This window comes from Xiphophorus maculatus, chromosome 14, assembly GCF_002775205.1.
Source record: "Xiphophorus maculatus strain JP 163 A chromosome 14, X_maculatus-5.0-male, whole genome shotgun sequence".
NCBI classification, from domain to species: Eukaryota; Metazoa; Chordata; class Actinopteri; order Cyprinodontiformes; family Poeciliidae; genus Xiphophorus; species Xiphophorus maculatus.
The window spans coordinates 289,080-316,631 of record NC_036456.1 but is presented as its reverse complement, the minus strand read 5'-3'; the positions used below and the strand labels follow the sequence as shown (position 1 = coordinate 316,631).

Here is a 27,552-nt window from a genome sequence, read left to right as displayed (position 1 = left end):
CGACAGAGAGCGTGGGAAAACGCTTCACAGACCATAATGGTATGATTCGTTAATTTGTCTTTTTTAAACCCCGAACTGACACTCAAAACAACAATCCATGAACTCAATATGTTTAACAGTAAAGATAATAATTTACATTTTCATTTGCAACACATTGAATTTGAATAAAAATAATAAGTTTGAAACAGGAAGTTACCCGCTGTTTTGCAATGGATCTGTCGTCTTTTCAAAATAAAAGCTGCCGATCCTCATATGATTTCCTACCAGAATAGCTTGTCACTTGACAATCTAATGTAATAACATCACACTGCTACACATGCAGGAACCTTGGGATCAGGGATGCTAACTCTGGCCTTAAAATCAGGCTGACATCAGTTCAACTATCCAGAAAACCAAACCCTGTAGATAGATCATGTGCATTCATAGAATGTCATCTTTAAAGGTACTTATTAGCTGTTGAATTAAAGTCAGCCTTTGCTTTTCAGGTGTTGGGGGCATTGAAGCAGAAGCTGTGATGCTGGGGCAGCCAATAAGCATGGTGCTTCCTGAGGTGGTGGGATACAAACTGCATGGGACACCAGACAAGCTCATCACCTCCACTGACATCGTCCTCACTGTGACTAAGGTAATTAGTCAGAGGTTATCTGCAGAAATGACAACAAAATGGTCCAGTGTCCCTGACATTTTGTCCTCCTCCTCTTGGACCTGAAGCACCTCCGGCAGGTGGGTGTTGTGGGGAAGTTTGTGGAGTTTTTCGGTCCGGGTGTGGCCCAGCTATCCATTGCTGACAGAGCCACCATTGCTAATATGTGTCCGGAGTACGGAGCCACAGCGGCTTTCTTCCCAGTGGATGACATCAGCGTGAAGTACCTGGAACAGACTGGTGAGTGTCCAGTTGTGTGAACTAGAGTTCTCTTATTTCTAGAGACTTTTACTTGCTAAATTAACTCAGCAGAAAATAGTATGTGATTTTCAGCAGTTACTGCTCTTTAAACTCTGCAAGTTTGAAGCTATGGATATTGGACATTTTTCCGCATTCATCAAAAGTGATGATAGTGTCTTGTTTTAGGACGGGAACCAGAAACACTGGCCTACATTACCAAGTACCTGAAGGCAGCAGGCATGTTCAGAGACTACAATAATATTGCCCAGGATCCAGATTTCACTCAGGTAATTAAGCTAATCTTTATCAAAACATTAATGAGACTAATCTTGCATGATTTGTTTCAAAACTGAAAAAAAAAAAATGTTTGGGATTTAAAATCAGAGAGTCAATTTAAATCATTAAGGCTGATCGAAGATTTAAGAATATGTGTTTTTCTTTTCTCTTTAAGGTAGTACAGTTAGACCTCGGCACAGTGGTTCCTTGCTGCAGTGGTCCCAAAAGGCCGCAGGACAGGATTCCTGTTTCTGAAATGAAAACGGATTTTGAATCTTGTTTGGGAGCAAAGGTTGGTTCAGTTTGCTTTGGTTTAGTTTTATACAATAAAAAGTTCAACAAAAGGCAAAGCCACAACACAGTACCGAAAGTTATATTAAACATTTTAGCTTTTGAGTTTATTCAACCTTGTACTGTATTTTACCATGATTTATTATGTCTGTGAAATTCCGTGGTGAATACCATTAAATAGTGACTCTTCTATTTTGTATAGTTATACAGAACTTTATAATGAACCTATTTAATTTTACCATTCAATTCTGATCTTCTTAGCAAGGATTTAAGGGTTTCCAGGTGGCACCTGAACACCATAGCACTACGGTCCCCTTCCAGTTCAGTGGGAAGGAGTATACTCTGGGCCACGGCTCAGTAGTCATTGCTGCTATCACCAGCTGCACCAACACCAGCAACCCGTCTGTCATGCTTGGAGCAGGTGGATGTACCACATCTGTCCATGGCTTTAATGCTGAAATGACCCATTGTCCCAATCAAAACTAACTGCTAGCATGTGTTGTTCCAGGGCTTCTTGCTAAGAAAGCAATAGAGTATGGTCTAAGTGTGAAGCCGTACATAAAGACCAGCCTGTCACCTGGCAGCGGAGTGGTGACCTACTACCTGAAGAAGAGTGGCGTCATGGACTGCATGTCTCAGCTGGGGTAAGTTGCTCAGTAGTTACTTCTGAGTTTATAGACTCTTGATGTACCCACTCATGTTGGCTGGCTTAGGCAACTAACAAGAGAAACATTATTTACACATTGTAAGTTATACTTTAAGTCAATATCTGAGGTGTTTTCAATAATTTACTTAATCGGAGTAATATATATAATAAAATGTCTATTTTTAGAAAATTGCAATACAGGGCCACATTGGTGGTCCCTGCATTTTCAGCCAGTTCGTTTTTTCGTTTGAAGTGAAAAATAAAAAAACGAAAATAGACTCGTTTTTTTGTTCATTAAACCAAAATCGGATATCAGATTTGCGGCTCAGTCCGTGTATTTTCAGGCAGTTCGTTTTTTTTTTTGTTTGAAGTGAAAAATGACAAAAGACTAGTTTTATTGCTTATTAAACCAAAATCTTAAATCGGATAACGACTATGATGACTATATATGACTATTCGGTCTGTGTATTTTCAGGCAGTTCGTTTTTTTGTTTGAAATGAAAACTAAAAAAACGAAAATAGACTCAGTTTTTCGTTTATCAAACCAAAATCGGATAACGGTTCAGCTCGGCTCATTATCCGATTTCCCATTCAGTACACAAAATGAAAATGGAAAAAAACAGATAACGAGTGCTCAATTTTGATTTTCATGATTTCATTTTTGGCAAGCAGTCTGACCTGGAAGTTATTCCTGCCACGCTCAAACCGCGACTAGAACATTCTGTCAGAATAGTCATTCAAACCCTATAGATTTTTAAATAGTTTTCTTTTATAAATAGCATTTGCATAGAAATTATAATCTGTTATGTCATGAACAAGCATGCAGGAAAGTATAATTATCTCAAATATACAATAAAAATTTAGCCATTTTTAAGCAGAAAATGTTTGAAATAATGTGCCAATGTTATTGGATTATTAAAAGCTTAACTAAATAATTGTTTACCTTTGGAAGAGAATTATAGCCATGGAAAAAAGTCAGAAACCTGACTTTAATCTCAAAATTCAGATTATTATTTTTTTTTTTTCAGAATTCTTATTTTAATTTAAAATAATAATAATAATAATAATGCTGGTGCTAGCTAAATGTTATGGGCAATGTTCCCTCTAATTTTTCATGTGTCTGGGTCAAGCTCCCTGAGTACACTGAGGACCACTGTGAGCAACATCACATGTGCGCACTACGGCCACACACCAGTATTACACCTGTTATAAATCTGGGATCATAGAAAGTTACATGGCTTATTAAAAGAATCAGATTACAGCAGCAACTTCCATTAGTTTGCTTTTAATATAAGTGATTTGCCCCACTTAGAATAAAAAAACAAAAACATTGCTGTACATGAGATGCATAGTATGTTCTGGCCATGGTGAGAAATGAGACAATTTCACCTTTCAGACATAACTTTTTGTTCACATTGAACATTCACATTCTGCACAATGAAATGTGTGTTCTAGCTTGTGATAGTGTATAAGTTCTTGTAACTCTTTGTCTGTAAAATATTTAATTACGCAGTTTTTTCACATCTTTCTTTCTCACCTCTCCAGTGGTTGTACGCTCGAGGTAGTCCAACTTCCATTCAGTCCACATTTTTCCCTCTGAAAACTCGCTTACTAATTTGGCTTCGCTGCATGTTTTGCAGAGTAAACCTTTCTCACTTGAAAAAGAAAAAATCTCACCCAGTTTCACCACTTGTTCTTCTTTTTGCACAAGCTCCGACAGCCATTCCATCTTAAAAGAAGCACATTTATTTTTTACTTTGGGTGGTGAGTGGATGTCCCACTGCTCGCTTAGCCATGATAGCGTGGTAGCTTTAGCATCTCTTAACTCCGCCGTACTTTTCCTACCTAGCAAATCTGCACGGTGCCACAGCACAAGGCACGTACACACAATATGTCTCTGATTGGCTGCGTACCATAAGTGAACCGTATCGTATCATTGGCTGGACACTTGTGACTCACCGAGTTAGATCGTTATACGTCATTGGTCCATAGTCAAAACTGATGTCTGAGCTCAATGTATAGTTTACGTTGGATTTCATTTTATGCCCTGCATAGATTTTATTGTGCGCTGAGAATGTGTGAGCAGTGCGAGATTGCGCAAGCGCGCAGCTTAGAGGGAACATTGGTTATGGGGTCATGTAATCCTCTTCAATGGTGTATCACATCATGATACCTTTTCACACTTTTATCAGTGACTTACTGTATGTGTCCAATGATGATGATTCTGCTTATAAATTATTAGGTCAGGTTTTGTGGTGTGAGTGGTGGTGAGGCAGAGGCAGCAAACCCAGGTAGCGATAAAGTAGATGATTTAATAAGATGCAAATCCAAAATCCAAAAGTCCAGAACACAGAGAAGCAGAGAGCAATGATCACAACAGGTGACAACTGGAAACTAGACAGACACGACGAGGACCCAACGAGGAACAAAGAACACAGGTGGGGTTAAATACACAGAGGGTAATCAAGGAGACAAGAAACACCTGGGAACAATCAAGGGGAGACAATACAATACGGAGACTAAGAGACACAGAAACGGAACAGATCCTGGCATTATCCCCCCCCCCAATCAAGGGCGGCTACCAGACGCCCAAAAAACAAAACCAGGTCCAAAAAAAACACAACTAGGGCGGGCAGATGGGCGCCGGAAGGGGGGCTAGAGTCCAAAAAAAACAACCCAACAGAATGGGCGGAGGCACAGGAAGGGCTAACAGTCCAAAACAACCCATCCATAATGGGCGAAGGCACAGGAGGCAGACCGTCGTGGGAGGTCCGGAGGGCGTCCGTGATGCCGAAGGAGGAAGCCAAGGGGGAGGTCCGGCGGACGTCTTCGGCGCAGGAGGCGGGACCCAAGGGGAGGGTCCGTCGGGCGACGTCGGCGCAGGGGCCGAGCCACAGGAGGCGGGTCCGGCGGGCGACGTCGGCACAGGGACTGAGCCACAGGAGGCGGGTCCGGCAGGCGACGTGGGCGCAGGGGCCGAGCCACAGGAGGCGGGGACTCAGGAGGGAAACTGGAAGGCGCTGAGCGAACACTAGAAGGCACTGAGGAGGGAACACTAGACACCTCTGAGGAGGGAACACTAGGCACCTCTGAGGAGGGAACACTACTAGGCGGGGACTCAAAAGGAGCACTACTAGGCGGGGCCGAGAACCCACTAACTGGGGCCGGCCAAGCCACCAGCCGCGCTGCTTGTCGGCCAGGTGCCAGGTGGGCCGCCTGAAACCCCATCACCATGGGGACGGTTGCCAGGCCGGAGGCCAGAGCAGCGGCTGGAGCGGACTCTGGAGCTGCTGGAGGCGCAGAGACAGAGGCTGTGGCGAGGGGAGGAGATACTTCTGCGGCGGAGACTGGAACTGGAGGTGGTACTGGTCCTGGAGACGCTGGGGCTGGGCTGGTGGAGCGGAAGTCCGGCTCTGGAGGCAGAGGGTCGCCAGCCATGAAGGCTAGAGCTGCCTGGCGTTCCCACTCTGCCTCCTGCTGTAGCCTTACCAACCCCAGGGACTGGAGTTGGTCTGACCATCCTTCCAGTTCTAGGAGTAGCCTGATGGCTACCCCAAGGCATCTGGGGGCGAAATATGGCTCTGCAACAATCACTACAAAGTCTCTGATGTTAAATAACAAATCATCCCATCGAACTGGGTACATGTTGGAGATAAAAGTATCCTTCAACGGCATGCCTCACCGTAGTACTCTTGGTCGGGTCCTACTGTCAGGTTTTGTGGTGTGAGTGGTGGTGAGGCAGAGGCAGCAAACCCAGGTAGCAATAAAGTAGATGATTTAATAAGATGCAAATCCAAAATCCAAAAGTCCAGAACACAGAGAAGCAGAGAGCAATGATCACAACAGGTGACAACTGGAAACTAGACAGACCCGACGAGGAACAAAGAACACAGGTGGGGTTAAATACACAGAGGGTAATCAAGGAGACAAGAAACACCTGGGAACAATCAAGGGGAGACAATACAATACGGAGACTAAGAGACACAGAAACTCAAAATAAACACAGATACGGAACAGATCCTGACATATTAGTCTCAACTAATTAAACATAATGAACAACTTTTGAATGAAAAGTTTGAGTTGATTCTTTCCATTATTTATTTGCTCTGGATTTACATATAGGCAAGAAACATAAAACTAATTATTTCATATAAAATTTATCAACCTATATCTATCCAGTTGGTGCTTTATAACTGGATGATTTATTTACAATACTTACTATATACTTACCAACTTTATTTTCTCTTATCATATTTATCTTATCATGGACTGTATGCAACGTTCAGGGCAGCTGCACTAGAGGAGGCGCAAAAACGATGTGGGGAAATTTTTTCTAGTTTGCATTTTCTGTATTAACAGTTGTTTGTGTATGCATGAAATGATCAGTAATAGAGGAATGGCACTGATAAGCTTGCCTAAAATGACAGGTGACTGTAGTTGTCTTGTTAGGGTTGCCACCTGTCCCATAAACTACAGAATCGTCTCGTATTTGACTGTTAATTGTTGTGTGTCGTATTGAACAGATACCCGGTGCGATTTGTTTCCTATTTCTATAAATGTCTGATAGACACACCTATCACACAGATCTCAACAATAATGACCAAAACAAAAGACAGGAAATATTAAGGTCACCTAGATTGTCTTGGCTACAGAGCATAGACATGAATACGTAGACGCCTCATAGAGCGGGTCGGCCCATTGCTGTGATACGTCACAGCGTCCGCCATATTGAATGTGGCCTTTGTGCCGGTAAGCTAATACAAGTAAATGGACCGAACTTCAGAAAGTGCCTTTCTACAAAGTGTTTTAAGTTAATACCTTTCATTGAAAGATGTGTGTGTTCTCTCACACACACTAATATATTTGGTCATCAAAGAAATGACTAAAGACAGAGTTTCTAACTTTTGATGTGATTATTTAAATGTTTTGGGGGATTTCTGAACAAAGAGCACAATGTTTTTATTTGATAGAAATGATTCTGAAATGTTTTATATTAATTGACATTGATGAACAGACACACACTTTTACAGTGTTTTATTAAAGAACATATTTACATGATTCCATAATTTAATGTACATTTAACGTTTCAAGACAAGAAAAAAATTCTTGTATTTTTGTTTTTATATATTATTGATAAATTACTTTTGATTTATCAAAGTCATAAATCAGTCATTGTCAAACATTAGGATACATATTTTTCTTACTTTTTTCCAGAAAAAAAACTTATTACAGTATCATGTCAACTCTGCTATTGACAGCAAAGAGTGAAAATAATTCTAACAGAGTAAATTATTTTTATTTCATTACCATAAGCTGTATTAATACACTAGTACTTCAGATTGAGATATTTAAAAATACACAAAAAGTGAAAGAATAAAACACATTTATTTATTCTGTGTTCATTATTGTACTGGGAACACTGGCCACAGGCAGACCTTCAGTCTGCTGGTCACACTGGGAGAACTCCAATGACTTCTGAGACGTCCTGGTACACAGGCTAAAGCCAAGGATAAAAGAGAAATTGTCCAAAAGTGTAATAGAGAATATATGTATTTTTCCATCACATTCGGAAAAAAGACATTTTCAGCATGATGGGGCTCTGACTCGTAGCACCTTTATAGCATAGCTAAATGCCGGCATTGTGAAGCTGAGCTGTGAAACAGAGGCTGAAGAACAACAGCTCCAGCTCTGATCCTGACTGACCTTTCCTCACAAAATCCCTTGGTCTTTAATGCACTTCCCCTCTAACAGCAACTTCTCATCAGCTCTCTCTCATTAGAAAACAGTATGAAAACGTTAGCTATGCTAACAGTCAGTGATTACTTTGGGCCAATTTAGCTAGATAGGAAATTGTTTAGAAGCGAGTTTCTGGCTGCAAAGTCAAGTAATTCTGCTCTTTCATCCTTACAAGGTAATGCCAATGAATCCAGTTTGTATTGTAAAAAGGTTGAAACAAGTCCACACAGCAGAGGACTTAGGGAGTTCCCATCGCTCTACTGCCACATACAAGATGGCGGTGACATTTGTTGTTGCGCAACACCCCCCCCCTCCTTCCTGTCTCTACTCTCTCACTCTCTGCTTCCTCTTCTGAGAGGGGAGATGTGCTACCAGCTCTCCATCTAACGGGTTAATTGAGTTTCCTAAATCTGCCGGGATTTACCCTGTCCAGAACTGAAGTAAACTCTGTTTAAGCTGGTTTCGAGAAACGATTCACCTGATTTTTAACGGCCTACATCCAGGTGTCTCACCCTTCTTCCCTCTGTGAATTAGCCAGACTGAGCAGCCTACAGCCAACTAGTTTCACAGAGCACACCTGTTAACGGTCGCTCGTTCTCTTATTTTACAACTTGCATTTGTTATTGAACCAGGTAGGTTTTAGTGACTCGGGCGAGTCCCAAGGATGACGTTTTAAATTTGGGCTACCAGCAACTTAAAAACATTTTAAACTTTTTCCTCTCCAGAATCAAACATCACAGCTATTTTACAACCATCAAAGAACTTTAAGGTGACTCATTAACTGAATGTCCACAACATCTTTTAGATTTTCTTTATGCTAAATATTTTATTAGTAAGGCATTTTTGCAAGGGTCAGTACAGCTTAATTCAGTAGCAGAAATAATCAAATAAGTAAAATCAATCATCTAGTCTGTCTTTCCCTACTGCTGACACTGAGAACTAAAAAAAGGAACCTTTGAGAGAGACGGACGGAGTTTGGTGTTTCGAACCCCAGACCTGGCTTGATGATGATGAAGATGTTGCAGCAGGAGGAAGATGTTGATCGATGAAGGCAGGAATCTCTGTAGGTCTGATGAGCCTCCTCTCCGCATGGATGGTGAGGTCACACAGGACTTGGTGCTGGCAAGAAAAAAGGCACCAGTTCTTCTTCTTTGTCTTTGCCTTTGCCTTTGTCTTCATCTTTGTCTTTGGGGTCTGAACCCAGCCGATGAGAGAAGTGCGATTCGAAGCCACAGGTTGTAGGGCTGACGGGTTGGTCCCCATGGCCGGACAGTCTTCGGCTCCGTGGCCCCGGCTCTTCTTCAGCTGCAGAGTTCTTTGTCCATCTCGATCTTGGCTCGAAGCTGCCCGGAGGATCCAACGAAAGGTTCCTCTTTTGCACCCACCTTATATAGGGTTTATCCACCCTTTTGGTGCGTTTTCATTGGCTGTCTGCTTAGACAGATGACCTCACATCCATCACTGTCCTTCAGACATTATGTCCTGATGTCTGTGCTGATGTCTCAGAGTTGCTCAACCTCCTGTCTCCGTTGTCTTCACAACCTTTCACCTAAATAAGGCGTTGATCATCTCTGCTCTCCTGTTAGTTCCTTGCCTTTCACCTTTCACCTACTCTCTACCTCCAACATATCAGTGATGTTTAATTGCAGTTACACCTTTTACACCATTTCAAGTTCAATGTCAAAATCACATTTATATCACATTTATTTTCTTTAGCTTCTCTGATCTAGCATTCATTTATAATTTTATAACCATAACTTATATCACATTTATTTTCTTCAGCTTCTCTGATTTATCATTCATTTATGATTTTATAACCATAACTTATTAGTTACTCTTATTATGATCTTAATGTGAGTTATTACAGATGTTTTTCTGAAAAGAAACCAAGAATAATCCATGATTCTAATTATTTAATACTAAAGTTACAGTTACTTGTTTTTCTTGTAAGTGTTCCCACAAATATAAGTGTAAATATTATTACAAGTAAACCAATATTAATATAAGTATTTCACTTTGAATCTTATCAAATTACTCAAAATGTTTTAGATTTCATTCTTTAAAACTTTCATGTTTTAAAATAAGTAATAGTCTCAGCTATTTTTATAAATCTGCAGGCTGGAAACTTCCTCTTTTTCCAGGAAACCTGCTTTTCCTGTTTCATGACTCTCTCTGACTGACTGATTTCTTATGATTAGATAGAAAAAAGTAGAATTAAAGCAAAGTTTGCTTTAGACAAAAACAACACACACAACCAGATTTATTTTATTGACACCTAAGTCTACTGCTGGGCCCTGATGTCACTTGAGTGATTCATTTTAAAGATAACTTTATTTATTATTACTGTTAAACTAAAATCTCCAGCATGGGGAAGTGGGATGAGCTCGGATTTTCTTGACACCCCCTCCACGAGGTCAGACCTTTCACATGCTGGGAGTCCATCACCCTCCTGCAGTTCGCCGTCCTCATCCCCCGGAAAGAGAAGATGTTCGTCTGGGATGTGAAGATGCAGATTCTTCATCCTCAGTTGTCACAGAGGGCTCAGTGTAGTCATCAAAACTCCACTTCTCTTGACACCCCCTCCTTGGAGTTTTGATTTCCCCCATGAGGTGATGAATGTCGAAGAAAACTTGGATCGCTCTGATTCTTCTACAGGAACCTTCGCTGGATGAACTGTCGGTTCTTCAGGATGTGGGATGGTTCTTTAGGGAAGGGAAGATGGGCTGAGACAGAAGGCCTCAAAAAAAAAAAAAATTCTGGCTGTTCAGCAGAGCAAAGCAAAAAGCATAAGCATCATGACGCTTTATCCGTAATCATGATCCTTTTCCATTTTAATCCATCAGGTTGTGACAGGAGTTCTTCTTTAGCATAATCCAATTTCTTCACGGCCCTCCCAGTCCAAAGCCTTGAAGTTGTTCTTTGAACGGCAACCTTCCTGTAATAGTGGCCAGTCTACTGTAGGATGGCATGGTGCTTGATTCTCTGGCCATCTTCTCGTAATGTTCTGGTTCGCTGTAGCTAAGAACTGGCTTGAGCACTGCTTCCTCATGGACCCCTTTCTTCATCAGTAGTACTGTGTTGAAGTTCAGTACTTACTTTACAAAATCTTGGGCGTTGAATCTCAGCTTGATCCCCGTAGTTGCAGGCCGATCTTGAGCTTTAACACTAGGACTACCAGGATTTTGAGAAATTCCTATCTCTACCAAGAGGGGCCAGATTGGGTATCTTCCTAGAGCTACCGAGAGGGGCCAAACTGGGTTATTAGCATCCAAATGTGGCCAAGCTGACGACTCTGAATGGTCTAATTAGCATCCCTGTAGATGAGCAGGGGGGAGGAGAGCCAAACTCACTACATCAACTTTCACGCTCAAAACACAGCAGTTAAAGTCACCTTCTCCCCACTCCCCAATTCAACATTTAGGCGTATGCTCACATTTTATACATATAAAAATGGCTGCAAACAGACGTGCAATTGCACTGTTTCTCTTAATTTTAAAACATTTCAGTGGATAATTATGTAAATGGAATAGAAGATAATTTATTTTTAAGATTTTTTACTCAATTTTTACCATTTGCATGTGAAAAAGGCAGAATTTTGTGTTTCATAGACTCAAGTGTGCTCACCAAAGTGTTTAATGTAAACATTTTCATCAAATCCAAGGTTCTTTATTGCATTTACATTTTTATCAACTCTGATGGAATTGAGTTACAGAGACCAATACCTTTACCCAAGCAATTCAGAAATGTTCTTCTGACATTTTTACTGTACCAGCTTACATCTTATTCAGGCCCAAAAACTGGATACAGTTATCTGTCGATGATAGGCAGAATGTATCTTAGGGAGAATTTAAAGTTCAACACAGGGCTAACACAGAAACACACCAAGATGGCTACTTAGATGTACTAAAACAAGGTATTTTGAATATTATTAATATTTATGCTTTAGCACTGCTAGAGGAAGTCCAAACACTAGGGCACGAGAGAACGCAAACTCTACAGAATAAATCCAAGGCTACGATTCAAACTGGAGATCTTTTTTTCCAAGGAGACATTGGTAATTACCACACCGCTGTGCTGCTTCTGTGTAACTTTGTATTTACTGATATTGTACATGAAAAATGTTTGAAATGTATCTTTGTTCAATGCATTTGTGATTTTTTTTTCACAAGTGAATTGGATAAAATACACAGCAATCTTCAGCATAAGATAGCTCATCTTCTCCACAAGTTGAAAAAAATTGCATTTCCTTTCCCACTTATAACACATTGGCATGTGATGTACAAGATATTGAGAGTGGATTTGCACACATCTGCCACAGGTTCCCAAAGTTTCAGGAGAATTGGGGTAAATTCACCCCAGCCCTCTTTAGCCCACGTTAATACTCTTTTTCATTTGCCTAGAAAATTTGGTTGATTTAGGGAGGTGTGAATGTGTACTCAAACTCTAATGCGGACCAAAGAAGTGAACTCTGGTCCTCCTAAAAGCCTAGGTCTCGGTTCAGCTGAAGTGAACTGTAGTGCGGTTTGAATGTATACGTGAATGCCAAGTGGTCCTGAGACCGCTCCAAAAGCAGGAAACGCACTACAGCAGAGGGTACTTGTGTGAAAAACAACATTCTCCATAGTTTGATGCCTCATCCCCGACTCATGCTGAGCAGATTTTGTTGGATGTTTATTTTGTCTTTGGGTAAATGTGAAAAAACAAACACTGTTCAACAACAGCTAAAATCTGAGGCCACCCCACTTTTGCTTACATTTTTAAGAATCAAGTTGTGCTTAGTGTCTTGTTCAGATTTTGTTCTGTCATTTCCTTCAGTGATTCTTAGTGCAGCATTTTTACAGGCAAGAGGATAAACAAGTTGCTAATGGGGTTTCATTTGTTTAACACAATGCAGTGTGAAAGCATATCTTATCAACTTAAAATGTAACAGATGTTACAATTTTGAATGTAATGATTATCATGACATGTAAACAAAAACAGAGTCACGTCAGATTTTAACAGTTGTATGACTTCATTTTTATCTTTGGCAAAAGACTACCAGCAATTCCTCCCGCTAGCGCAAGACATGCACATTTGCTTTGGTTTATTTATCCAGAATGCTTTGACCTACAATTCACGTTTTGCTTTTGGAATGGTATTCACTTTGCTTGGCACATACTTATGCATTCAAACCACACCTAATAACCCTGGTTGTTAGGTAGACCAGAGTTTGCTTTTCGATTTCTTTATGGTTCCATGTCATAAATGCCGGGGGTTATTTCTGTGTTTTTTATAGAGATAAGAATAACATTGATGCTGTGTAAAAGATCGACAGCTTGTTGAGTATTTAAACCTACCAAACCAACAGCAGAAGAGGCAGTCAACAGACGGGGGTGAGGATGCATGCAGTGTGATAGGCTTAGACGTTGACAATTGTTGAAAGGATGTAGATGACCTGCATGGAACAAGTACTCTTAGTTTTCCTGCTAATTACTCTCTGATTCCAACTGAACACACCTGGAAGATGGCAGCTAACATCCTTTCATCGACATCATTAAATTGACTTTTCACCATAGTGTACTGTGAAACCCCAGTCCTCTATTGCAATTTCAGAGAAGAAATTATAGAAAAGACCATAACCATCCACCAGTCACTACAACAGCTTATTACTAAATATTAATATAGGCTAGTGGACAGACATTTCTGCCTATAGTACACATTTAAAATCAATTAAATGGTGCAGTTGTTGTTGCTTGTTAGGTTAACAACTGACCTAACAAAACGTATGCAGTAGATCATGAACAGTTTATTAGCTGATAATTTAACCACTAAGAAAAGACATTTAATTTTGTTGTAAAGTTTGCAAAAAAAAAAAAGCCGTAAACAAAGGATGCAAAATATACAAAGTTTTAGAGCGCATCCGCTATTAAACTGGTTAACATGTTGTTTAAAAAAGAAAATTGAGAGTCAAGACAAGATACTAGAGGGACAAAACTTAGAAAACAACATCAGGATTTGTTGTAAGAATTACCATGCAAAGAGAAACTATGCATGGGACTTGAAATATACTGCATTTGGTGAGCAGGGGGGAGGAGAGCCAAACTCACTACATCAACTTTCACGCTGATTGTCCTTGGAACAGGATAGTAATGGCCTTATTTACATAACAAAGGCGCCTCTTCACACCCTCTCTTGGAGGGCCAAACTGGCCCCTCTTTGGTAGCTCTAGGGACAGGGCCAAACTGGCCCCTCTCTGGTACCTGGACGAAGATTCCCATTTTGGGAATCTTTGGTAGTTCTAGTGTTAATCCAAACTCTCTGCCCTGCTTTCAGTGACACTTTGAGCTGCAACTTCCCTTTTTCTTCTCTGAGCAAAAAGGAGAAGTGTCTTCGCCTCCCTGCTTTCTGTGACGTGAACGGAGTTCCTCTGCAGGGGAAGACCTGCTCTTCTAGCAGTTGTCACTGTGTCCATCAGCACCAAGAGGTACTTCTCACCTCTCTTTCCTGTTGTCCCCATTGGCTCTGCTACATCCATGCAGACTGAACCCCATGGGACTGTGCTCTTGATGAACAAACCTTCCATCCGCTGCCCTGGGTGCCCTGCGTATCGACCACATACCTCAAAGTCACACAGCTGCATCGGATGGGCTGAAGGGACATCCAGCAGTCCTGCTTGCTCAGTTCTTCACGGGGGTGTAGCACGCCTGCATATTCGAGGGCCTTATGCACGCACTGTACTACCTGGTCCCCGTGCTACTCTAGGACCACCTGTCCTTAGGTGTTCTGTCCCACCTCGACACCGGCAGAGACAACCTTTCTTAGTGGCACGAAAGGTCGTCATCTTTGCCCCTCCATAGGGCTTCTTCTCAGGTGTGCGCCTTGTCGCTGCACCTCAAGTTTCGGGCGGAGCCTCAGTTCTGCTTTCTTCTTCCATAAGTTGTGATGAGCTACTTGTTTCCCTCTCGCACTCTCAAGCTGCTTCTCTCGGGTCTGGCACTCTTGATTTTCCTTTTCACCAGCTCCAGCAATCCTTCCAGTACTGCCGTTACTTCTCCGGCTTGAGCACTACCGGGAGCTTTTCCTTTCTGACGGCATCTCTCTTTGCCGTCTTGCTTCAGAATAAATCCCCAGTATGCCGACTGGTCGGACCCCTTTCTGGATCCATCGGTGTAGATTGCCCCTTCCAGTTGTCCTGGCTTCTCAGATGTCGCTTGCGGTCGTTTCTTACTGGTGGGTTGTGCTGGCTCAATTTCAAGCTCCGGGTCCAGCAGGATGTCTTTAACCATGTCTGCGTCTGTGTGATGATGTCAGCTGCTGGTGTTTGTTCCTCTGTTGCCGGATGTCTTCTCGATGGCTGCAGTGGAGGACGCGGTGTGCTTCCTCATCCATCGTCAGCTGATGATACTTTTCTCTGTTTCTTGTGCATGCTTGCTGGCTGGTCTTTTCTTTTCTTGTCAGCATTACATCACGAACCACTCCAGCAAGACTGAGCCAACTTTCCTTTGTCAGGGGTTGATGTTTCAGTTCCTCATTCTTGGAACCAACGTCCCCCCTTGCTTCAGGTCTGAGTCACAGTAGCTGTGTAGAAAGTTGATGCAGTTCTGTTGAGGTCTCCTCCTTTTCCAAACGATCTGGGCGGCCGGCTTCCTCCGGTTTCTTCCCCAGATTTTCCTCCTCGAAGTGTTCATCCATCACTCCGTCTCTCTGTCGGTTCGAGTTGTCTATCCCCCAAAGCCTCTCTTTGCGCTTCGAGCAGGGATGGGTCTAGACTATGTTGGCTACTAGCTTCACTGTCTGGATCCGGTCATTTATCCTCAGTAGAAGCTTTCCCTCACCTGTATGCCATACAGTTACTGCAAGGGTTGTGACTGACGGCCTTATCAGTCACCATTAACTCTATTCCCTAAGAGTTAACAAACCAAGTGAGCTATTCAGATCCTCACATCTGTTTTTACTGACTTGGCATAGGGCCCTCCTACTCTGTTAGTCTGGGCCCCACGTTGGGCGCCACTTGTTGTTGCGCAACACCCCCCCCCTCCTTCCTGTCTCTACTCTCTCACTCTCTGCTTCCTCTTCTGAGAGGGGAGATGTGCTACCAGCTCTCCATCTAACGGGTTAATTGAGTTTCCTAAATCTGCCGGGATTTACCCTGTCCAGAACTGAAGTAAACTCTGTTTAAGCTGGTTTCGAGAAACGATTCACCTGATTTTTAACGGCCTACATCCAGGTGTCTCACCCTTCTTCCCTCTGTGAATTAGCCAGACTGAGCAGCCTACAGCCAACTAGTTTCACAGAGCACACCTGTTAACGGTCGCTCGTTCTCTTATTTTACAACTTGCATTTGTTATTGAACCAGGTAGGTTTTAGTGACTCGGGCGAGTCCCAAGGATGACGTTTTAAATTTGGGCTACCAGCAACTTAAAAACATTTTAAACTTTTTCCTCTCCAGAATCAAACATCACAGCTATTTTACAACCATCAAAGAACTTTAAGGTGACTCATTAACTGAATGTCCACAACATCTTTTAGATTTTCTTTATGCTAAATATTTTATTAGTAAGGCATTTTTGCAAGGGTCAGTACAGCTTAATTCAGTAGCAGAAATAATCAAATAAGTAAAATCAATCATCTAGTCTGTCTTTCCCTACTGCTGACACTGAGAACTAAAAAAAGGAACCTTTGAGAGAGACGGACGGAGTTTGGTGTTTCGAACCCCAGACCTGGCTTGATGATGATGAAGATGTTGCAGCAGGAGGAAGATGTTGATCGATGAAGGCAGGAATCTCTGTAGGTCTGATGAGCCTCCTCTCCGCATGGATGGTGAGGTCACACAGGACTTGGTGCTGGCAAGAAAAAAGGCACCAGTTCTTCTTCTTTGTCTTTGCCTTTGCCTTTGTCTTCATCTTTGTCTTTGGGGTCTGAACCCAGCCGATGAGAGAAGTGCGATTCGAAGCCACAGGTTGTAGGGCTGACGGGTTGGTCCCCATGGCCGGACAGTCTTCGGCTCCGTGGCCCCGGCTCTTCTTCAGCTGCAGAGTTCTTTGTCCATCTCGATCTTGGCTCGAAGCTGCCCGGAGGATCCAACGAAAGGTTCCTCTTTTGCACCCACCTTATATAGGGTTTATCCACCCTTTTGGTGCGTTTTCATTGGCTGTCTGCTTAGACAGATGACCTCACATCCATCACTGTCCTTCAGACATTATGTCCTGATGTCTGTGCTGATGTCTCAGAGTTGCTCAACCTCCTGTCTCCGTTGTCTTCACAACCTTTCACCTAAATAAGGCGTTGATCATCTCTGCTCTCCTGTTAGTTCCTTGCCTTTCACCTTTCACCTACTCTCTACCTCCAACATATCAGTGATGTTTAATTGCAGTTACACCTTTTACACCATTTCAAGTTCAATGTCAAAATCACATTTATATCACATTTATTTTCTTTAGCTTCTCTGATCTAGCATTCATTTATAATTTTATAACCATAACTTATATCACATTTATTTTCTTCAGCTTCTCTGATTTATCATTCATTTATGATTTTATAACCATAACTTATTAGTTACTCTTATTATGATCTTAATGTGAGTTATTACAGATGTTTTTCTGAAAAGAAACCAAGAATAATCCATGATTCTAATTATTTAATACTAAAGTTACAGTTACTTGTTTTTCTTGTAAGTGTTCCCACAAATATAAGTGTAAATATTATTACAAGTAAACCAATATTAATATAAGTATTTCACTTTGAATCTTATCAAATTACTCAAAATGTTTTAGATTTCATTCTTTAAAACTTTCATGTTTTAAAATAAGTAATAGTCTCAGCTATTTTTATAAATCTGCAGGCTGGAAACTTCCTCTTTTTCCAGGAAACCTGCTTTTCCTGTTTCATGACTCTCTCTGACTGACTGATTTCTTATGATTAGATAGAAAAAAGTAGAATTAAAGCAAAGTTTGCTTTAGACAAAAACAACACACACAACCAGATTTATTTTATTGACACCTAAGTCTACTGCTGGGCCTTGATGTCACTTGAGTGATTCATTTTAAAGATAACTTTATTTATTATTACTGTTAAACTAAAATCTCCAGCATGGGGAAGTGGGATGAGCTCGGATTTTCTTGACACATTGTAGAGGAATATAATTATGTTAATAGTTGAAATTATGTTGTTTGGTTGGTTCACACTAAGATATGTTTTAACCTAAAATAAACGTAGGACTCAGCGCTCAATGAGGTGTTCACGTATTCATGTCTATGCTGCAGAAGACCCCCGGATGCTGTTGTCACGGTTGCCTAGAGAAGGACATTACGCAGCCGCTGTGAGCTGCTATCAACTCGCATCTTTTTAAAATGTCCACCGATACTCCAACGTCTTTAAAAGCAAAACCTCTGGCAAAAATATAGGCGTGAGTGGGAAGACGCACATCCCAGGCTGAACAATTTCAGTGAAGTGCAACGCGGGCAATTAAAAAAAAAAAAAGAAATGTGTCGGCGATGTTCAGTGGCACACGGTGTGCTGTATATCAGACAGAGTGGATTAGGAGAGGAACACTGCAGACCCATCAAAACCTAAAGGACCAGGCATCATTTATTATTATTGATACTTTAATTAAAGATGAATTGTATAAGTTTATGTGTGTATCATACCAATTAGTCCTCAGTGTCCCTACAGCCCTTAGACTCAAAAAGGTTGGTGACCCTTGTTCTAGGACTTGGCAGGGGGACACTTGAGTTTAAATGTCTTTACTCAATATTTCTACAGTGGTATTGTGATGTATCTCATGAGTCAGTAACTATTATCCAACAAGGAGATCATTTAAATTAAAGTTTCATTTCTATTGTGGTTTGACTGCTGTATTTTTAAACCTACTTAACACAAAATTAATGTCATTCAGCTGTGAGGATGGAGAAAAAGAAAAGAAGAGAGAACTCCATAACAGAGAACTTCTGGGTCAGACTGCTTGTCAAAAATCAAATCATAAAAATCCAAATTGAGCACTTGTTCATTTTTCCATTTTCTTTTTGTGCACTAAATGGGAAATCGGATAACGAGATGAGCCGAGCTGTTATCCGATTTCCGGTTTTGTTTAAATAAACGAAAAACAAAAAAAAAAGTCTATCTTTGTTTTTTAATTTTTTTCATTTCAAACAAAAAAACGAACTGCCTGAAAATACAAGGACCCACATTCTACTTTAACAGTTGTTTTTTGTCTCATGTCAGCTTTGAGGTTGTTGGCTATGGTTGCATGACGTGTATTGGAAACAGTGGTCCACTCCCCGATTCAGTGGTGGAGGCCATAACTAAGGTATGTGCAACACACAATATCTTCTCTACTTAGTCTTCTTGGATGAGATATAGATTTTGTAAAATGTCTATATCATTTTACAAGATCTCCCATGTGGGAGATGATGCGGTTTCTCCTGTGTGACAACATTCTTTATTTTGCTGAAAGTAAAAATACAGTTTCCACCATTGAAATAGCATTCCAGGAAGTACAGCCTCCTCATCTGTACTTCCTGGAATGCTGGAAGTACAAACATTTATGATTGTAAATCTACAATCATCTCCTTTGTTTTGTTTACATTCAAGATGAGATGATTATTCCCACACCATGACACAAAGCGCTCCACCAGCTCTCTGTACTCAGCTTGTCCATCTCTGATACACCCGACAGCTGCAGAGTCATCTGAGGATTTCTGGAGATGACAGAAGTCAGACTTGTGGTGGAAGTCTGAAGTGTACAGAGTGAAAAGGAATGGTCAGAAAACAGTCCCCTGTGGTGCTCCTATGTTGCTGATCACCTGGTTAAACACACAGTCCTTCAGTTTCACAAACTGTGGTCTGTTTGTAATGTAGTCATAAATCCAAGTGATTGTTGAGGCCTCCATCTGTGTCTTCTGGAGTTTCTGAAAGAGCAGATCAGACTGAATTGTGCTAAATAGAATATAGAATAGAATAGAATAGAATTACTTTATTCATCCCAGCAGGGAAATTATTTCACAGTTACGGCAGCATAGAGACAAGACACACAACAACATATAAAAAGCAGCTTAGAGCAGTCCTTGCAAAGATTCAAAAAATGCAGATACAGTATGTATATGTGGCAAGTGTGCCACAGTGCAGTTGTGCAAAATTGGACTGATTAGTGCAATTTTGCATTAATCAATACTGTACAATGTATTGTACAATACTGTACTGTACAATAAAAGCTAAATCAATTAATGATTTAGCTTTTATTGTACAGTGAGATGGCATGTGGCAGGAAGGATTTCCTGTATCTGTCCCTACGACAGCAGAGCTGGAGCAGCCTATGTGAGAAGGTGCTCCGCTGTCTGTCCACTATGTGGTGGAGAGGGTGCTGTTTATTGTCCATAATAGACAGAACCTTCTTCAATGTCCTCCTCTCCACCACAGTTTCCAGGGACTCCAGCCTTAGTCCCAGTACAGAGCCAGCTTTCCTGATGATTTTGTCTAGTCTATTAGAGTCGCCGGCTCTGATGCTGCTTCCCCAACACACAGCAGCAAAGAAGATGGCACCGGCAACAACACTGTGATAGAATGTCTCCAACATCTTGCTGCACACATTGAAGGATCTCAGCTTCCTTAAAAAATAGAGTCTGCTCATCCCCTTCCTGCACACAGCGTCAGTGTTAGATGCCCAGTCCAGTCTGTTGCCGATTACAACTCCTTCACCTCCTCCACCACTTCCTCTTTGATCTTTAGTGGCCGTGAAGGTATCTTCTTCCTTCTGGAAACAGAAGGAAGAAGATACCTTCCTTCTCTCTGGTCTTACCTCTGCTCCTCCTTATCTCCTGACCTGAAAGCCATCTTCTTTTTGTTTAAAAGTGCAGTCAGACATGTTGTCGATGTCCTCCCCATGAGGCCCACAGAGCACATCCCAGTCTGTCGACCCGAAGCAGTCCTGCAGTGCCTCAGCTGCCTCCTGTGTCCACCTCCTCACCGTCCTGATGCGCACAGGCTGCCTACTCACTAAGGGGACATACTTGGGAGTCATCCTTACCAAGATGTGGTCCGACCTGCCAAGCGGGGGCAGGGCTGTGGCGCTGTATGCATCTTTGGCATTAGCATACAGGAGATCCAGTATTTTGTTTTCCCTGGTGGGACAGTCAACATACTGCTGGAAGTTGTGTAGCGCTTTGTCCAATGAGGCATGATTAAAGTCACCTGTGATGACCATGAAGGCGTCCGGGTGTTTAGTCTGTAGTTTGGCTGCAGTAGAGCTGATGACGTCACAGGCCACCACTGCATCAGCTGATGGGGGAATGTAAACAGCGATCAAAATGGCGGACGTAAACTCCCTCGGTAAATAATACGGCCGCATTCCCACAGCCAGAAGTTCAATGTCCGGGCTACAAATCTGTTCCTTCACGTTAACATGACCAGGATTACACCACCTCTCACTCACATAAAGTGCAATCCCGCCACCCTTCTTCTTCCGACTCTTGGAACAGTCCCTGTCCCCCGCACCAAGGAAAATCCAGGAACCTCCACGCTGTAGTCTGGAATAAGCGAGTGTAGCCAGGTTTCCGTGAAGCAGAAGATACTGCACTCCCTGTACTCCTTCTGGGTCCTAACCATCGCCGTGATTTCATCTGTCTTATTCCCCAAAGACCTCACGTTCCCCACAATAATCGCCGGTTTGTGCCGTCTCCTCTTCCCCCTCCGTTTAGCTCCAGACCTGCAGCCCCGTCGTCTCCTCCGTAGCTCCTCTGGGACCACAGGCCCGTCTCCGGGCCACAGCAGAGGCTTACACAGTGCAATCAGCTGTTCACGTGTGTAAACAATGCCCTTACTCCGTTCGGCGAGGTTCTCCGTAACAATCAGTGCCTCTACTCCGTAGAGAACAGTGACAGAACCGACAGAACCACATCCAGTCATTGTGGAATCTTCACTGATGATCTATGGGTTCTTTAAGCATGGATCCTTAATTGGTTACAGCAAATATACACAGATTAACACACACACGACGGGAGCTGCGTTTGCAGGCAGCCAGCTAAGCCGGCGCCATTTTGAAAAAAAATAAATAAATGTTCAGGAGAAATCAAACATGATCCTCACAGTACTGCCTGCTTTGTCCAGATGACAGTGAGTTTGTTGAAGCTGGTATATGGTAGCATCTTCATCTCTATGGCAATATGTAAACTACAGGGGGTCCTGATATGTGTTTGTTAGCTTGTTTGCTTTGGTTGATCTATGGTCTTTGATGAGTGATTGGTGACTTTTCTTTTGGTATCTGAACAAGGCAGTATGTCTTCTCTGGGGTTAGGCTAAGCTTGAAAGGTTGTTGCAGAGTCTCAAATAACTATTGCTAACCTCAAGGTTTGGGTTCTCTAGCCTAAAACACAGTTGTGCACGTCAGGGCCTGCAAGGCCTTCTCTGCAAGCCTTAGCATTATCATAATCACTAACATATATCTACAACCTAATTTATAAAGCTAGTTAAGTTAAATGTTACTGATATACTTCAGTAGTCTATTCTATTTTTTTAATAATGTTTCTCTTGCCTTCTCTGCTTCTTTTTATATGCTTGTGTGGCTTATTGGTGTCCCGTTCAATCAGATTTCAGTATCTATGTGTTGCCAGAGTCAGCCTAATCTGGCCAGGGCCTTCAGAATCGATATTGCAGGCCTACGCTAACTAAACAACATAGCACCAGAACTGTGGCAAGCCGTTTTAACATAAATTTGGTTTCGTCTTACTGTCCATAATTACATTCTAAATATCTAAAAATGCATTTTGACTAGACAAAACTACATTTTGACTCTCTGGAATGGTAATTTAAGATATCTGCATTTACATTCTGACTAAGAATAATAATTCGAGATATTTTCAATTACATTTTGACGAGTCAAAATTCCTTGACGCAATATCTCAAATTACTTCACTGGATCTGTCATTTGACGGCACACATATCTGTATTACAATTTAAGATATCTTGAAGGTAATTATAACTAGTCAAAATTACATTTTTAGATATCTGAATTAAGAATTGTGTGGAAGCCCCTTATGTGTCATTAATATGAAGACCATTACTACAAACAAAATAGTTTTTGAAGAAGTATTTGAATGTCTTGAATATGTGTACATATTCAACAGAGCATTCCTAAGGAAGAAAAATTGGACAGTCTATTCATCCTATATATTTTGTATTTATTTATCATTCTTCATTCTTATCTTTTTTCATCTGTCTCCCTACCTCTTTCAATTTTTATCAACTAAATCTTTCCAATTATCAGGTTTATTTTCTTACCAAGCTCATAGCCAGGGTGAGTATTTTCCCTCTGACAGCCAAACCTGGTCAAAATCTTTATTCTGTGGCAACTGGATTTTAGCTGCGTGTCAGGGGTGGACAATGCACTATTTTGTACACTTTGCCCTTCGCCGGTAGCAGTAGGACAGTTCCTCCTGCCGCTGCTAGCTGGAGAGGCTAAAGCTAATCGCGCTTTTTTAACTTTGCGTTGAGCGCGTGCAAGCAAAACAGTCGCATTGCTTCTCTGTGACTTTGGCTGTTTTCTTCCTCTTTAAATAGATCCCTTGCGTGTTGCCAGTCACAGAAACACGTTTCGAAGCATCAATGTCTTTTAGCCCGAACCCGAACGCTCCACCGTCTCTGACTCCGCAAGCACCAGATCAGACACACTGGTGAGACCGTAGAGCCGCTGTTAGCAAGGCTAACGTTTTGAGAAGTGGAGAGTGGTGTGCTGCATGAAGGCAGGCAGCACACCACTTTGAACGAAAGCCAGGCCCAGGGGTGCAACTACATACGTATGCAAACATGTCATCTGCGGACCCCTTCCTCTCCTATGACATAAACTTGTACAACTCATCTTTAATTAAAGTATCAATAATAATAAATGTACATATATGTGAATAAATTGCAGCCTACAGGGCAATCTATTCCCTGTAGGCTGTAAGAGCCACTTCTGTTAGCCTGTGTCTAGAACCGCCTACGGACTGCAGATCTGAGGCTTTTTGTTAGCATGTTTTCTATCATTCTTATAGCTTGTTAGGAAGCCTTATCCAAACTGGCCACTCACATTAATAATAATAAAATTGACCACAAAAAACTGTATTTATAAAAGATATCAAAATAAACTGTTTCTCTTTACAATATTTATTTATTCATTATTAATCTATTTGTATGATTTGTTTTTTAAATTGCCATTCATATTATTTTTCGGTCTCAAATGACTGAGGGATGAAGAGACTGATGTCTGGTTCTTTAGGTTCTGACGGGTCTGCGGTTCCTCTCCTGACCCATTCTGTCTGATATCAAACAACCCACTGTGCGCCACTGAATATCGCCGACCCATTTTTTTTAATGCCCCTATCAGAGGTGTGACCAAGTCACTGTGTTGCAAGTCTCAAGTAAGTCTCAAGTCTTTGTCCTCAAGTCCGAGTCAAGTCTCAAGTAAAGACAGGCAAAAGTCGAGTCAAGTCTCAAGTCAGGAACCTTTAATTTCAAGTCATTTCAAGTCATTTCGAGTCGTTTTTATTTATTTATTTTTTTATTTGCAATTATACATAAAATTCCAATAATAGACCATTTGTTCGTTTTAAAATATGTATTTATCTCAAATGATAGAACATGTGTAGCTGAACACAAAGTATAAAAAACATTTTTAAATTGGACCACTTTATTGCCCAGTTCTGTTAAACTTGATATTCAATAAAAAAAGACGAAAATGCTGACATTTCCACAGCACAATACAAAGAACCATAACAGCAGTTTTTTCCTCTTTTCTCTGACCTGTCAAAACAATATATTGTCAATATAATTTCCCAACATAGATGTCTTCAAATACACCAACCATCCTTAGATGATACTAGACCCGGCTCATCATCATAATGGGACAGAGAGACTCTGTTCAGGTCCAGAATCTGCTTATTATTTGCACATTATTTGTGGAGGCATTTGAAGGACCGGATTTATAGTAAATAATCACCAATTTAACCCGGAGTACACATGCTAACACGAAGTTAGCTAAAGTCAGCTATCTTACAGCAAAAGAAAAGTGCCACCTACTGATCTTTGTGAAGCTTCAAATGCTGGACAAAGTTGGACGTCGTGGCATCTCCATCCGATATTCTCTTCTTGCATGTTTTACAAGTTGCAGTTCGTTTTTTAGTCGAAAGTTCATAACCTACGTAGCCAAAAGAAATTACTCGCAGAAGCATATTCAAGCGGTTATTTCGTATTTCGTTCCCTGAGCTCTGTAGCTTTGCCGCGTTTTTTTAAACGTCCAAATCCTGTTAATTTGATTGGTTTTGCTGCAGCTACGTACACATACATACATAAGGAGAGAGGAAAACCATAGTGACGGTCTGCGCATATTGATACGGAATGAGTGACATTAATTAATGACGCCACTTTATAAATAATGTGTTTTAAATTTTAAGATTTTGAGTAAAAAATATCAAGTCTTTTCAAGTAAACAGCTTCAAGTCAAGTCAAGTCCCAAGTCAATGGCATGAGTCAAGTCCGAGTCTTTGAGCATTTTTTCAAGTCAAGTCTCAAGTCGTGATTTTAACGACTCGAGTCTGACTCGAGTCCAAGTCATGTGACTCGAGTCCCCACCTCTGGCCCCTATTAAACTTCACTGTAATTGTTCAGCATGAAATGTGTGTCTTCCCACTACTGTCTGTCTAAGGACGGTGTAGTATCGGGTAGACATTTTAAAAAGACGCGGGTTGATAGCAGCTCACTGCGGCTGCGTAGTGTCCATTTCTCTACAGCAGGGGTCCCCAAAATCGGTCCTCGAGGGTCGGCCTCCTGCATGTTTTAGTTCTCTCCCTGGTTTAACGCACCTGGATCAAATAATGGCTTGTTAGAAGGCCTAAGAAGAACACTGACATGCTGAGGAGGTTGTTGGTGCCACCAGGGAGAGAACTAAAACATGCAGGATGCCGGCCCTCGAGGAGCGACTTTGACACCTGCTCTACAGTGACAGCAGCGTCAGTTCGTGGAGGTTGGGGAGGGGGCTCCACAACGACAATTTAGCTGACCTTACTATTTCCCATGTTTTGTTTTGGTCATTATGATTACACTTATTGTTGAGATGTGTGTGATAGGTGTGTCTATCAGACATTTATAGCAATACAGAATGAATCGCGTCCGGTATTGGACAGTGACAACAACAACCACCGGTCATTTTAGGCTAGCTTAAGCTAACCTGAATATTTACAATTCTCTTGGTGATACACTGACATTACTTACTTCTGTCTTTCAACCACTTTGAAAAGCTTTTCTTTGTCTCCCCAACATCTTTATCCCTCCCCCTCTTCCGTTTTCTGTTTTGTGCCCCTGAGTTTTTTTTTCTGCCGCCCCATCTTTAGCTCCCTGTTGTAGAGTGCAACAATTCAAATTTAAAAGAAAAAACCAAAACGCATTCCCGAAGGGCCGCTGCCCAAGCTACCTGTATGGGAGGGGAGAGCAGCTGACAGGAGGGGAGGGGCGCCTAATCAGTGCTGTTCCTCTGTTATTGATCATTTCATACAAAACAGCTGTTAAAGTGCTGACTAGAAAAAAAAAATCCCCACATCTTTGCGCCCCCTCTAGTGCAGCGCCCCTGTAAGTTGCATACAGTGCATAACCCACCTTTTGCGCCACTGGTCAGGCCACTTTAGCTCTTTCGTTCTTGTGCTTTATTTATTTGCTTATTAAATAAATATCAATGTATATAATTAAATAAAATAATGATAGCTACTGCAGTGTACGCAGAGCAGTACAAGAACAAAGAAGGGCTTCCAGTGAGGTTCCAGTCCTATCGTAGTAAAGGGAAGTTCAGAAGACTCGGACAATCGTTCCTGATTGTCATATCGCTATATTGCAGACTTTTGGACACAGTGTTGTCCCATATTTGCGGCACGTTAGTCAACACCTCCTCACAAAAATTCAGCGCAGTGAGTGACTTTTTTTTCCATCACAAATGCTTATGTGTCTCTGTACAGATAGCTTTGCTTACATCACGTCAATGGAGCTTACCTTTCTTTGAGCTTCTTTTCTAAGTGACGAAAAAAGTTAGACGTAGTCCCGTCTGTGAAAACGAAGCGCTGCTGAATTAGCGTCGCCATCGGATTTCTTATGATTTATGCAGCGCAATTCTATTACTGACGATTATGCAGACATCTTCTGCCGCTCAAAGAAAACCATGTCTTGGAGCGCCGCGTTCGAGTGCAAGGTGGGGAGGGGGAAGGAGGAGTAATAGAAACAGTAATTGGTAAGTCACGTTATTGCTTTGATTTTAATCGGTGCGTTTTGCATCAATTGAAAACAAACATGTTAACTCACAAACTGGACAGTACGCTGTAGGTTTAGTGATATTTCCACAGTTGCAGTCTTGACTGGCATTGAAACAAAATCCCGAGTCCTCAGGGTCCGAGTCCGAGACGAAACCGAGACCATCACAAAATGGGAGTACTACAACACTGATCCGCTCTATGATGGTCATTTAAGTTTTCATACGTAAAGAGAGGAGGATGGAGTTTGTGTATAAAGAAATAATTAGCAGCTGAGTGAGTATTATGTGCTTTATTTTTTCTCTTTTTTTCCACAGTTGGTTTTAGTGTAGAGGTTTGAAGTTGTCCTTACTGGATTTCTTTCTTAAATAATAATACTATTCACTCTCAATACGCAAAAAACGCTCATAATTAATTATTAGGCTAATTGATGAATAAATAGTTTTGCGTAATAAAATACATAATGCCCTTGGGAACAGCTT

The 27,552-nt window shown here is 41.5% G+C and overlaps 1 protein-coding gene across 3 annotated transcripts in view; it reads left to right on the top strand.

Annotated features, from left to right (window-relative positions):
* Positions 1 to 27,552, top strand: part of aco1 (aconitase 1) — a 73,060-nt gene that overhangs the window by 17,822 nt on the left and 27,686 nt on the right. For all 3 annotated transcript variants that reach the window (XM_023346287.1, XM_023346289.1, XM_023346288.1), the window contains 7 exons: positions 486 to 625; positions 712 to 883; positions 1,070 to 1,170; positions 1,335 to 1,451; positions 1,712 to 1,871; positions 1,959 to 2,094; positions 19,032 to 19,116. In XM_023346287.1, coding sequence (XP_023202055.1) covers positions 486 to 625; positions 712 to 883; positions 1,070 to 1,170; positions 1,335 to 1,451; positions 1,712 to 1,871; positions 1,959 to 2,094; positions 19,032 to 19,116 — 911 coding nt within the window. The remainder of the gene's footprint in view (positions 1 to 485; positions 626 to 711; positions 884 to 1,069; positions 1,171 to 1,334; positions 1,452 to 1,711; positions 1,872 to 1,958; positions 2,095 to 19,031; positions 19,117 to 27,552) is intronic.